General features: G+C 45.3%; 1 protein-coding gene across 1 annotated transcript; it reads right to left on the reverse strand.

Moving 5' to 3' along the window:
- Nucleotides 1-10,381: 10,381 nt before the first annotated feature.
- LOC131893353 (uncharacterized) lies at nucleotides 10,382-11,881 on the reverse strand. Its single transcript, XM_059243350.1, has one exon. It carries the CDS (start codon nucleotides 11,879-11,881, stop codon nucleotides 10,382-10,384), a length of 1,500 nt encoding a protein of 499 aa, XP_059099333.1.
- Nucleotides 11,882-14,405: the final 2,524 nt, after the last annotated feature.

Here is a 14,405-nt window from a genome sequence, read left to right on the forward strand (position 1 = left end):
TATTTGACATGTTATAACATGGCTGAATTCCACAACTGTCGCGCTTAAAACATATTTACATTCTTTATGAATGAGCAAATTCCTTACCCGGTTTATGATTGCAATCATTTTGTTGTGGGTTAACCGATCAAAAGACATTGCAATGTAAGGAAAGTATGTTGCCATGACAAAAATACGTTGTGAAACTTTGATAGCATGTATATGGTTGCAATCATTTTGTTGTGGGTTAACCAATCAAAAGACATTGCAATGTAAGGAAGGTATGTTGCCATGACAAAAATGCGTTGTGAAACTTTGATATCATGTAAATGAAAAAGAAGTCCCAACATAGAAAGAAATCTTCTGGGTTGGGCCGCTTAAATCTGCCGCCACTTTGAAGCTCTTCAACTCGTGATTGGTTCGTCAAAGGTGAAAATGGTAATGTTAAGGAGTTAAGCTACACTCCTTATGTATTTAGATACTACAGTAAAAATGGGGGCTCCAGCTCAACTCTCCTTCACAGAGTCAAAGGAAGAACGTCCAGTCTCAATTTGAAGCCACGCTGAAAAGGAAGTTCATCTCCCTTTTGGATTTTTATCAACCAAATTGGCAAAACCATCGTTTTTGTGGCCGGCGATGCTAGCTCGTGCAAAATCGATGGTGAAAACATGTTAGTTGGAATTCGTAAATGTCAGAATAATGCTAATTTTTCTGAAAAAAATAAATAATTTTGATATGGTGGTCATAAAGGATTTCAGTTTCAATATTCAAAAATATTTGGCACTCTTTGACAGGGTATGTCCCGGCAATTTTTTGAAATGTTTTACTTAGCCAAATGACGAGATAAAACTGAAAAATGTATGAAGAAAAAGGAACACGAAAATCTTAAGTAAAAACCTACCAGTGAAAATTGGTCCAGTTGTGTGCATGATATTCTCACTCAAGTCCAACTATATTGGATCCCTAAAACTTTCAAGAGGACAGCGAAGTGTGGCAAATGTTTTATTGGAGCAAAATATATCTTTTTCAAAATTTGAACAAGGTATCTTACATAAAATGAAAATTGTTCTTATAGTCAAAAATGTTCTTCATGGGGGAGATTAGATCATACAAATCAAATCATTTGCTTTTTTTTGCGTGCATCATACTACGGCAAGAGCTGTAATAAGTATCTTTATCCATAAACCTCAATAGCTCTTCTATTTTGAATATTTTTGAAACTTGTGATTTGGTTTACCTCATCTGTGTGAGGGGAAATAATTTTCGGGAAAAAATGAGATTAACAAATATTTCCTTTAACTCAAAGGTTGCAATGAAATTAAACCACATTTTCATTTACTGAAAGATAGAGACTAGGTCCTCAAACATGAACTGACCATTTTAATCAATTTCTTGATTTGTGTTAGCCAACCCACAGTAGTTAGCAATCTTTTTAAGTGCCAAAAGTCTGGGTCGATACCGAAATTTGACTAAATATCCCTTTAAATTGAGAAGCAACTAGAATAAACCATATTGCTTGCCGAATGTAAAGTAAACATTCCAATAAAATCACTTTGTGGCTACAGCGTCTCAATTTCATGGAATGGCAAATGAATCCAACGAAAGAACATTGTTAATACCGCCAAGTGAAGTTCCCTTGTGAGACTTTTTAAGCTTTTCTTACCTTTTGGGCATTTTTTCAATAACATAATGCTAGGAAAAACCTGTAATACTAGACAAGAGTTGATAACGCTGGGACCATACAAATAATGCTAGTTTAATGCTAAAACTCAGACCGATGAAAGTAAAAAAAAATATTATCATATTTAGGTTTGGTTTTGGACGGGCTTTTCTAACTGCTAGAGGGAATGTAATCCCTAGTACTATTGAAATGAAAGGTTATAGTTCGTTGTTTTATCACCTTTCAATCTTTGTATCATATTAGGTCAACCAACGAGTTCGAGTTGTCTCTGCATGAGGCAAGTTGGACTTGGGCTGACGTGGAAGCCTTCGGCAGCTGGTCCACTGGTCCCCCCAGAGTTCTATGCCCGCCAAATCCTGCCAAAAATCGAATGGCTAAAAAATTGCGAATGTCACAGATCTATCCCTTTATAAATATCAAGTCTCTCCACCTGAATGCTCCCTTTCAAGTTGTAGGCATGCACAAAACATCCGTTTTGGTATGCTCATCTCTAACACGTCTTCAACTACACGTCGAATTCAGGTAGAAGAAATGTCAATTTCATAAACGTTACAGTATGAAATCTTACTGCTTTCATGTGTCTTCACTCTAAAATGGCAAAGTCATAAGTTATGGGCCTACATAATGCACACATGTGGAGATGTTCTTTGTCGCCACCTGTCACACATATTTCATGTGGTGCCAAATCAACTTTTGTTTTTGGGCTCCACTGTCAGAAAATGAAGCTGAAAAGTGAAAAATGACATCTAATGCTTACATAACCCAAAGAAACAGCACATTAGTATCACAGGTCTATCAAAAATGTGTTAACCATTGTGAGGTCAGCGAAATTATGTTGCGAAATTGTTACAAATAAGTGATTGATCGTTGCATTTTCCTTGACATTATTGCCTTATGAATCCCCACCTTGTCACTCTGCAACATCATTGTTCGATACAGAGTTCGACCGGCATGAAGTTCCCAAAATCCCTCATTAAAATGTTGATGTTGGCCCTTATTGGGATTAATCCAAGTTGGACGTTGGCCCTCATTGTGAGGGGAACAACCCTCGGGCCTGACTTTGTGCGAATTATGGGCGCAGGTTAGTCATAACGGATGCTTAGGTAGCAAGTAGTCAAAAATGAGGACAAACTAACGTTTATTTGTTTTATGTTATAGTTGCCAAGCCTTGTCCAACCCAATTTCCGGCGGCCTTTGACAATGGGAGCAAGTGTTGCAAAAGCTTCTTCGTAACTGACCGAGTTACTGCTTTGAACTTTGAGGATTCGGAGTCGACGTGTACCAACAACGATTGGATCGCTTGCCCGACAAGGCAAATACCTTGTATTTCCCATTTCAAGGCCTGTAAGTATAACTAAAGAAATTATTTCTGCTTGATAATCTTCTCTGCAAAAAAGAAACTGAAAGGCTAGCCGGTGTTTGGAACTGAAGTCAATTCTAGAGCTTAAAAAATTGCCCGTATTCAATGTACGTAAGGTAACCAGTTTATACACATAAAGCGGGCAATGATTACCATAAATGCAGCTCCTCTACATCTCCATTAATCATACTGATCTAAAAAATGCCACCAATATATGGAGTCTCAGTAACCATCAACATTGGTAAGAATAGGGAGTTAAACTTGTAAACGGATTAAGGCCTTCGGAGTATTGGCGGTCACGCACCTTTGTTCGGCTCCCGGCCAAATGCCACCAACAACTGGAGCTGACAAAAGATCTGCTCAATTTGGCCCATCCTCTCCTCTGCAATAACCAAGAATTTCATCACTTACCTTTACCTAGCTGTGTCTGTCCTATCTGCTCTCACTCTCTTCTCTTTTTTTCATGTGCATTGAACCAATTCTAGTCATACTCATTGTGATATCACTTTCTAGTCAACTATTTTATTGCCTTTACCTTCTTGACATTTTTCTTTTTTATCAACAAACTCTGTATAATTTATATACATCATATTTTATTTTATAGTTATTTTTACGCCATGACATGACCAAGAGTCGCAATAAAGATTGTTATTATTCCCGGCGAATATTTCATCATAAGAAACAAAACAATGAGGTCAAACGAAGAAAAAGAGACAATGACTCACCAATCATCGTGTTCCAACTAGTCTGGATTTATAAATGCAGGAATATGCTTACAAAGCAATTTAATTTCCTACAGTCACCACAATTGACCCTAAACCTTCAAATGATCATTTGAAAATGTATGTACTTCATCAAGTTTAGTAGCTTGTAGACCTAAATTTGATTAATACAGTACGTGCAAGAGGTCACGACTGGCAATTAGTCGCATTTTGTTGGTCAAACACATTTCACTTGAAACCTGAGCATTTTTGTTGAAACACGAAGAATGATAAATGCGACGGGTCATTTTTCTTGAGTGGCGGACACGGGCAGTTAGCTTTGTCCTGTAAGTTTTACAGCCCAATACCTTGCACAAGAACCCAAAACGCCAACTCTTCCTTATCCGGTACTTCGGCTACACAGGCCAGCATCCCTGAGGGCGCTAATCATGCCGCCATGCGTACAAATCAAAAGCAATTGTTCCAAGCTTCACGCAGGGCAGGAAGCAAAGGAAGGCAACACGCAATTTTTGTAGGTTTTATTTCATCCTGTTCCCTTTCAGTTAATAATAAAGTTCGTCTGGGGTGTCTTGGCTTCACAATCTTTTTTGCAACTTATCTTTGTTTACTTGTGCATAGGTAATGAATCATTACCTTGAACAAATTCATCCACTAGTTGGGACAAGCTAAAGCAGCAAAACTGAAAAAAAATGAAAGTTATAAGCAATGTTTCAGATATGTGCCCTATTCACCCCTCTGTGGGATTAGATCAAGGGTGCTGCACCGCTTCAGTGGCACGTTGGGCGGAAGAGGAAACTTCACCTTGTCGAGGGGATAAGATCTCGGAGGATACACCCTCTTCATGTTGTCCCACCGAGGCGTTCATCCATGTGGAGGCTTGCGCTCAGAATCGTCGAAAGTGTCTAAGCAATGGTAATGCATGTCCCACCAAAGCTTATCCCTAAACTTTCATTGCAGGTTGGTTCGTTTTGAAAAAACAATTGACTTGACAAGTTCAATTGAATCGACCAATGACTTGCGTCCTCGTTGTATGTATTTTAAAAAAATATCGACTAATTTTATTGATAACCAAAAAATACCACCCTTTTATAACATTGGGATCAAAGGGATCTTTTCGTTTTCATATTAAGTAGTCCAATTCACTCGTGGATGAGTCGATCAGAGAGTCCCCCAATTCATTGCCACGTCTTTTAGTGGCAGATGATTTCAGTCATGGGAAGGAAATCAGGATTTTTTTTTGTCGATCAAATGATATATGTAACGGAGGCTTGCTTGGGTACCGTATTGGTAGAGCATCCGCTCTCTAATATGCGAATCCTGGTTCGATCCCAGGCTAGCCGAGTTCAAGCTTCTTTGCGTTATTTAATTACAGCATAAGTTGCTGTTTTAACGGCTTTTACTAGGTCAGCAGCTGCTAATGGCTTTGTTTTGGTTTTGATCAGCCTCCACGATTGCCCTGTTGTTGTCGTTATTGACGTTCATGATTGCCTATGATCAACTTTCGGCCTCTATAATTGCCCTCTCATCTCTACATGATTGCCCGTGTTGTCTTTGTTACCTGGCTAGACTTGATCACTCTATTGTTATTTCATTTTGAATTTTGCACGGACAAACACGAGCAAAGGCCAGCGAATGCAGAGGTCGACTAGCAAATCCAAAAGAATCCTCGACTTTCGTTATGTAGCGGAGAGTGAGCAAAACGAATGACATTGAATAGGGCTCCGAAGGGGAGATTTGATCCGACGCCATCAGGGAGTAGATGAAAACTTGCGTCTCCTTGCTTAGACTCTTAGACCACTCGGCCACTAATAAAACAACAATCAGTGTTATTCTATAGGAACTTACCCCACCAATTGCCTAAAATTTGCATATGTGTAAGTTTTCGGGTTAGCAGGGGCACCGCTTCGTTCTGGTGGCCTATATGCATTGCCTGTTCGTTCTACAATTAACATGGGTTTAGGGCATCCTGGGTGATATCATCGACTCTTCTGGGTCGGTCTTTCTTGCAATAATCTCTTCTGTCTGTCTACTTGTCGCCTTAAAATGAGACTATTGGGGACTTTGCTCGTTCTCCTGGGATCATCGTTCACTATCGTGCCATGGCAACAATGCCGAATGGTGTTTCAATACCCGGTATAATAGTTTTTCACCTTGGGACCTGAGAACCGATCTAAACGCTTGGGATAACTCAATTAGTACAATGTTTGTTTGATATTTCTGATTCTTAGGGCCATTGCCTCATGTGGTGAAGCCAATCCAACCAATTGTGTTGAAAGAGCAGTCATGGGAGAGATTTCATGCGTCATTTGCATTGATTAACTCACCCTGTGACATCAAGCGCCTCACGTATTGGGTATCTAAGCCTGGTGATGGCCAATTCGTATTCGATTTGGGTTACCATCTCGTCCCTCACAAGCTAACCCTAAGAAATTCTCATCATGCTATGCATTATAATAGGTAACCATTTGATTAACTGTTGACGGGTTGGCTACACATAAAAATTCAGGGCCTTTTGCTATGCTTAAAAACATCTTGAGACATTTCGACGTTGCTTCCATTTGCTGGAAAACGTGACACGAGTGTCTCAATATGATGCGCTAGCGCAAGGCCACCAGCCCTTCAGGGTGTATGTCCTTTTTGTTTCAGGGCTGTTCAAGATTTCACCTTTTCTGGATCTGGGATTGCGGCACCTTATGATTGGGTTCAGTTGGCAACTGGTCGCTTGAAAAATCCATTGCGTCCTAAAGCGCCCCATTGTGGAGTTCCATTGGCCTTTTTTCCGATTGAAACCGACTTCAACTTGAGATATTTCCGATTTCATATAGACACTTATTATGCCAAAGGAGGCGCGCTTAATTACATCAAAGTCGAATAGCCGGAGATTTACTTGGCACTTGTACATATCTTTCTGCCATTTCACGCACAATCGTTGGAAATCTATTCAGTAGGAGAATTAAAAAATCAAATAGAAATCAAAAGTTTGTAAATCGCCCGTGTCGATACCCATTTTTTCTATGGTCCCCTATTGCATGCCTAATCCCAATGATTGTAGTCACGAGTAGCTCAGCGAAACAGTTTCCTGTTTAAAAAATGACATTTGAGCAAGTAAGAACAGTTTAGGTCCTCTCCTTTTCATGCTCTTCATTGCTCCACTTCGGAAGCTTAGTAGGAGTAATGTCAGCATCTCTTCGTATGCTGATGATACAAAATTAGTGTGGTAGGAATGGTCAGAACTCAGGTACGAGTTTGGTAGAAGTCCTAGATCAAATCTACTCCTGGGTTGCTGAGAGTAATATGGCACTGAATGGAAAGAAATTCCGTTCAATAACCTTTGGGTCAACGCCATTAAACACTCCGCTTGTAGCAAATGGAGGTAAAAATATCGAGTAGGTTTCGTCCATAACAGATTTAGGTGTAGTCCTCCAAAATAATGGAAAGTTCGATGAGCATTTCTAGTTGAAGGTGGGTAAAGCTTTTCAAATGGGTAGTTGTATTTAACGCACGTTTAAGTCCAGAGATAGCATCACGATGCTAACTCTGTTCAATTTGATTGTTCAGCCGCATCTTAAATATGCCTCGCCCAACTAGTTTATTGGTGAGTACCACTCAAACACTGGTGTACGTATATTGAGTATTGGGTGAAAACGATGATGAAGAAATAGAATATGATAATGGAGAAAATTTACAAAAGTTGCAGGTCATGAGGTTGAAATGATTGTTATCGAGCAAAAATGGAGGCGGAATGAAGTGTCTTGAATGAAGAAATGGTTTGGCTTTGCCGAGCTTCCAGCGAGAGGGAATTCCACAATTTGGGCTCCAATTACTTCAGCCAATTAGCAAAAGGTCGAGCAGGTCCAACGATATTTTACCTGGACCATTAAGGGTGTAAGAGAGCTTTCGTATTGGGACAGGCTTCATTTCTTAAATCGGTGTTGAATCCCTAGAACTTTATCATTATTTACACTATATGATATTCCTCTCCTCTCACTGTGTCATGTTCTCATTGGGAGCGTATTGAGATGACTATTTATTTCTGACTAGATTGGGTTTATATAGGGGTGACTAGAACAGAGGTGCGAGCACAAGCATACAATCACACCATCTCCCTTTTCGGGGAAAAGAATAAATATATATCACGGGCCATCCGGGGTCTCAGGGCCAACCATCGGGGTCTCAGGGCTAACCATCGGGGTCTCAGGGCTAACCATCGGGGTCTCAGGGCTAAAACCATCGGGGTCTCAGGGCTAACCATCGGGGTCTCAGGGCTCAACCATCGGGGTCTCAGGGCCAACCATCGGGGTCTCAGGGCCAACCATCGGGTCTCAGGGCCAACCATCGGGGTTCTCGGGCCAACCATCGGGGTCTCGGGGCCAACCATCGCGGGTCTCGGGCCAACCATCGGGTCTCGGGCCAACCATCGGGTCTCGGGGCCAACCATCGGGGTCTCGGGGCCAACCATCGGGGTCTCGGGCCAACCATCGGGGTCTCGGGGCCAACCATCGGGGTCTCGGGGCCAACCATCGGGGTCTCGGGGCCAACCATCGGGGTCTCGGGGCCAACCATCGGGGTCTCGGGGCCAACCATCGGGGTCTCAGGGCCAACCATCGGGGTCTCAGGGCCAACCATCGGGGTCTCACGACCAACCATCGGGGTCTCACGACCAACCATCGGAGCTTCTCGGACAAAATCCGGGCATCTCGGAGCCATCCGCACACTGGTGGGAAATCCACACCCTGGTTGGCATTCCTCACTGGCAGGCACACCAGTGGGCAATCCAAAAACCAGGGCTCCGGGCATCTGGCCTCCACAAGGGGCAACTGGCCTCCACACAGGCAAAACGAAAATCGCCTCAGCATCCACTCCGGCGGGAAATCCGCGCCCTATTGGGCTCTGGGCAGCTGGCCAGACAACAAAGGTGGGCTCTGGCCTCCACACGGAGTTTTTAAGTATGGGGCAGGCTCTTGCCAGCTGCAAGGCCCTCTCCTCCACATCTCTCACTAGGAGAGTCACGCTCGATCCTCCAAAGAGGGGAGCAACACGGGTGGACAGAGGGCAGCAGCCGGCCAAACCGACTGCGCCATGTCATGTTCTCATAGGGCTAGTCAAGTAAACGCGTTCATGGACAACTGACGTTATTCCATGGAGTAAAATCAAAGACAACATGCCCAGCCAAACCCCACTGTGCATGCATTGGATTTTGACATTTTTTCCATTTTACATGCTTGTCTAGGCAATTAGCATTGTGGTATTGAGCCAATTTGATAGTGCGTTCACTGATTCACACCAAACACGCTCATTTAGTAGGGTTTTGAAGCACAACTCGCTCAAAATCACTCGATTATTGAAAATTCAATTGGTGAATGGTGCGAGTTGAATGAGATGTTTGTCTTAGTTCTCTCTCCCCAAAATGGCCAAAATCAGGGTGCCGGACCACATTTTTCTTTGAATTTCCTTTACTTGACATCCCCTATTGGGAGCGTATTGAGATGACTATTTATTTCTGACTAGATCGGGTTTATATAGGGGTGACTAGAACAGAGGTGCAAGCACAAGCATACAATCACACCACACTGTTTGTTGTTTGAATACCAGGATTTGGGCACAGGCCATCATGAATACATTTGAACACATATAGTATAAGGTATTGTTCGTACCTTTGTTGAATACTGTAAATTCCAAGTGCCTCCAGCCTTTCCAATACGAATGATCAGCCATGCCAGGGATGTATCTAGGGAAGGCCTTTTCCACTTTTTCAAAATGACCAGAGTTCCAAGGCGCCCAAGTTGGAGATGCATACTCAAGATAATATCCCGGGTCCTGCCCCTAGAACCTATGGCTGAGGGATCAAAATGGTTAGATATTCAGGCAGAACAAATTATGTGAGCCCCAAAGATGGCAAGGAAGAAGTCAAAATTGCAAATTTATTAGCAAATAAATCCAAATATCTTTAAATGTCTTCATGGATGTATTTGAATTGGCCAAGTGTGGTTGCCTTTGCATCTCTTTGCCTAAGATATAAAGGACATATGAATGGACATTGTTCTGGAGAATTTCTTCTCCCTTCTCAGTGGACTGTATAATGATATTTACTCGACACACACCTTAATTTTCCCGTGGACTCTTTATTCGTGATAACGTTCTGTCTCTCTTTCCATTACTGATTTTCTTCCTCGTTCCCGCCCGCTCCTTGTTCTTCTCTCTCATCCGACTTTGTTCTTCCGCCTGACCTGTCTTCTTCCTTCCTAGCTGCTTTGGCGTCACTTTTCTTCCCTGGTGTCTGGCACGGCTTGCCTCTGGGGTACGGATCATGCTCAGGGGGCCCAAGTCCAGCGGAATTCTCCAGGGTGCCTGAGCTCACTCCTAATCTTTGATCCATTCCTCCCCCCATTCCGCGGGGCAAGGGGTCCCCTGATGGCCGCATCTGCTTCAGGGGTAGGAGCGGGCAGATCTTGGTAATGGGTCTTTGAACCAAACCTTCCGCAGTTTTGATGGTAACAGCCCTAACCAACCCATCGACACCAGGATGGACATCCTCCACAGTGCCCGTCCTCCAGGTGGATCTTGGTTCAGACGATCCTACCACCAACACTTCTGTTCCCACAATGATGTTCTCCATCCGCACTTGCCATTTGTTTCAAGTTAGAAGGGTGGGGAGGTATTTGGTGGTCCACCTTTTCCAGAGACGGTCCACCACTCCCTGGATGTAGCCGAAATGCTTCCTCGGGTCCATGGATTGATAATGGCCGTCTGGTCGTCCTCCAGGATCCGGATCATGGCGATGTACGGTACAGCAGATGGATTGATAATGGCCGTCTGGTCGTCCTCCAGGATCCGGATCATGGCCTTTTTTGCCGACTTCACAAGGGACTCGTGCACCCCTCCCCAATGGGGCGCGGCAGGGACTTTAAACTTCCACTTTATTTGTTGTCCCAGACCCATCCCACCACTGGACGTCTCCAGGTCGCGCAAAAGGTTGTGGGCGCCAACAAAGTTGGTGCCGTTGTCGCAGTAGAGTAGGTCAGGCTTCCCCCGCAGGTTAACGAAATTGCGTAGAGTATTCAAGAAGTCTTGAGTGCTGAGGGAGGGTACCACCTCCAGATGCACGGCCCGGGTGGTCATGCAAGTGAATATCATTCCCCATCTCTTCTTGATCTTGTTCCTCAGCACCAGGACCTCCAGTGGACCAAACAGATCCACTGACGTGTTCCAGAATGGGGGCTGCGCCATGGCAAATCTCTCTGGAGGTAGATCAGCCATCTCTTGGTGGGCAGGCTGAGCTTCCAGCCTTTGGCACACCCGGCATTCGAGGCGTATTTTTTGAACAGCCTCACGTCCCCTAAGGATCCAGTACTTTTGGCGAATCATTGCCAAGCCTTGATTCCCACCTGGATGGTGACCGAGGGCATGCTCCTCCTTGAGGATCAGTTTGGTAAGGGGGTGACGTGGGCAGAGAATAATGGGGAACCGTTGGTCATAGCCAACCTGAGCCCTGCTACGACGACCCCAGGCTTGAACAACTCCGTCGTCGCTCACAAAGGGCACCAGATTCCTCATCCTGGATGCATTTTGGGGAGCCAATTCTCCATTCTGGCCAAAGTCGTTGGGAAATGACTCCCTCTGGGCCTGGGCAATAAGTTCATGGATGCCATTGTGAGCAGACCCGGTGTTGGACATGGGTTCCTCAAGGAGCTCCTGGAGATTGGTGGCTCCTTCACCCACATAGTTGATGGTTGCTTCCACAGGCCGGTATTTCTGTCTTTGCTCCTCAATGGTCGCACTGATCTCTATATCTGGAGGCCAGTCCATGTCAGTTCGCCTCAGAAACACAGGGCCATTGATCCATGAGCCGAATGCTTCACTATCGGGCAAGGGTTTGGGCCTTGTTGCAAGGTCTGCAGGGTTGAGTTTTCCTGGGATGTGCCGCCACTCTCTGGCCAGGGTCAGACTCTGGATCTCGCCAATCCTGAAGGCCACGAACGGTTTGAAGGTTTGGGCCACACTAGCAATCCAGCATCGCACCACACGGCTATCGGTCCAGAAGAACCTCTTATTGATTATCTCCCTCAGGGTACGCCCCAAATGATCAGCCAGCCTGGCCGCTAAAACAGCAGCCTGAAGTTCGAGCTTGGGTATTGTCATGGGCCTCTTTGGTGATACCCTAGTTTTTGCACAGACCAGACGCATTGAGGCCTGTCCATCTGGTTGGATTAATCTTACATATGCAACTGCACAGAATGCCTCCTCTGATGCATCACAAAACACATGGATCTCCTTTTCAACACCCTCTACAGTTAGCGGCATGAGGCACCTGGGAATCCTAATCTGGTCTAGGTTCTTGAGGCTCTCGTTCCAATTCGTCCACCAGGCTGCCTCACAATCATCCACCACGTCGTCCCAATCCCGACCTTTGATGACCAGGCCCTTCATCTGGATCTTCCCGGCCACAGTGATGGGTGCGATCAGTCCAAGTGGGTGGTAGAGCCCAGCTAGCCGACTCAGTAGGCCGCGGCGGGTTAGGGTGAGGGGGGGGGGCTCTCAACCTTAAAAGCCAAGCAATCCACTGATGTGTCCCAAATGAGTCCCAGCACCTTGACGTGACACTTCTCGCTGATTAATGCGTGTTTTTCCCCGGTTGTTGATATTCCAAGTCCGTCAGCCACCACAGGGTGATTTGTCTGCCAACCTCTGAGGTTGAAGTTACCGCCCGAGAGAACGTCACAAACTTCTTGGGCCATGGCCAGCGCCTCCTTGGGGTAATTGTGGCTATTGAGGTAATCATCAACATAGAATTGTTCATGGATAGCAAGCTTTGCCTCCTTGCTACATGATGAGTCATCCGCCGTTCTCAGGAGGGTGGAGATAGCCAAGCATGGGGAAGGAGCATCCCCAAATACTACTCCAGTCATCTGATAAGTATCCAACTGAGCATGGTTGGGGTCCTGCCACAGGAACCGATGATATCGAGCATATTCCCACCTCATCAGGATCCGGCTGAACATTGCTTCAATATCGGCTTGGACAGCAACAGGTCTCTCTTGGAAACGCAACAAGACGTCCATCAAGTCTTGTTGGAGTGGAGGCCCCGACAGTAGGACATCATTTAAGCTCCTACCATTGAACCGAGCAGCCGAGTCAAACACTACCATCACTGACTCCTTATCCTTCTTCCAAACTCCGATCCATGGTGAGGTAGGAAGGCTTGTTGGACATGGTTTAGCTCCCTCTCATTGACGATTCGAATGGCATATCCCTCGTGTATTGTCTTCTTCATTGCCCTTTGATAGGCCTTGGCAAAGGTTTTGTCACGTGCAAATCGTCGTTCCAGACCTTCAAATCTTTTCTCAGCCATTCTCCGGTTGTTCTCGGGTCGGGGTTCACCCGGGACCCATGGAAGAGGTACTTCATAACCTGGTTGGTTGCTGAGTTTGGTGGTATTCTTTTTGATTGTCTTCAAGGCGTACTCTTCTTGGAGACTCATCCCTTTCTTACACGTAGATTGACCTTCGGACCCATATCCTTTGGTGGCGAAGAACTCACTCAATCTCTGGTCCAATATCGCGTCCCCTTCTTGAACAAAGTTTGAGAAACCTAACTCCTGCTCGTGATGATGCCCCTGCTGAATGGGACTGCGACATACCCATCCCAGCCTGGTCAAGAAGGCGTGGGGCTCGCCAGGTCCCCCTCTCTTCTGCTCCAACAGGTCAATAAGGAGCCCAGCATCCAGTCCAAGGAGAAGGTCCACGTAATCGCAATTGTCCGGCAATGGGAGATCTCATAGGTGGTCCCATCTTCCCTTGATGGTTGACCACTTCATCCCTTTTAGACCCTTGGACACCGTGGGGAGCGACCTCACTCAAGGGGGTGTTTCTTCTTGCCATTGGGATGGCTGACCATGACGGTTCCACTAAATGACTTCAATGTGGTTGTAGTCGTCGTTCCGTGAATGATGAGAGAACCAGGGGGCGAGACAGCTATCCCAAGCTTCTTAAACACTCTCGCTGATGAGGGTTGAGTCGGACCCTTCATCAATCAAGCCGTTCACAACTATATTCCCGTTGGGACCCCAACACTTAATGGGAATGATACCCAAAGCCACCCGTCGGCCGTGAGACACGCTGTGGCTGCTTGCTTGAACGTTCTGAACATCTTGTTGGGTTTCCCAGGGCGTATCCCCTTCATGTAGCAGTGAATGATGGTACCTCTCACACTTAGTACACTGCTTCTTTGACCGGCACTAGCGTGGCCAAGCTTGAGGCATCCAAAGCAGCACCGTTTCTCTTTTACAAGGGACAGCCTCTCGTCTCCCTTCAAAGCCTTAAATCTCGGGCACTCTGACAACAGATGACACTCCGAGCATTTGGGACATATTTGAGATTTCGCATTTATTGAGTGGTTTTGGGATCTTCCGGTCCTCATGGTTTTGGGTGGGTCTTTGGATGGCATCTTTCCTTGGCTGTGGTAGCGTTGGTCACTATGGACCATAGTGAGAAGCCAGTCACAGAATTCGTGGATCCTCCCCCCCATTGGGTCTGGGCGGGCAGTGCGTTTCCCACAATCGAAACAAATCTTGGTCAAGCTTCCTCTCCAGGCTCCGTTCAAGTTGTCCCCAAATGACGTCGGTTTTAGAGACGTGTTCTTCGAATAAGACGTGGCCTTGATCAGT

The sequence above is a fragment of the Tigriopus californicus genome, chromosome 2 (assembly GCF_007210705.1).
Source record: "Tigriopus californicus strain San Diego chromosome 2, Tcal_SD_v2.1, whole genome shotgun sequence".
In the NCBI taxonomy this organism is placed as follows: domain Eukaryota; kingdom Metazoa; phylum Arthropoda; class Copepoda; order Harpacticoida; family Harpacticidae; genus Tigriopus; species Tigriopus californicus.

Bases quoted from the DNA above. Each gene is read 5' to 3' on its own strand.
- LOC131893353 (XM_059243350.1), bottom strand. From the start codon at position 11,881: ATGACAATACCCAAGCTCGAACTTCAGGCTGCTGTTTTAGCGGCCAGG.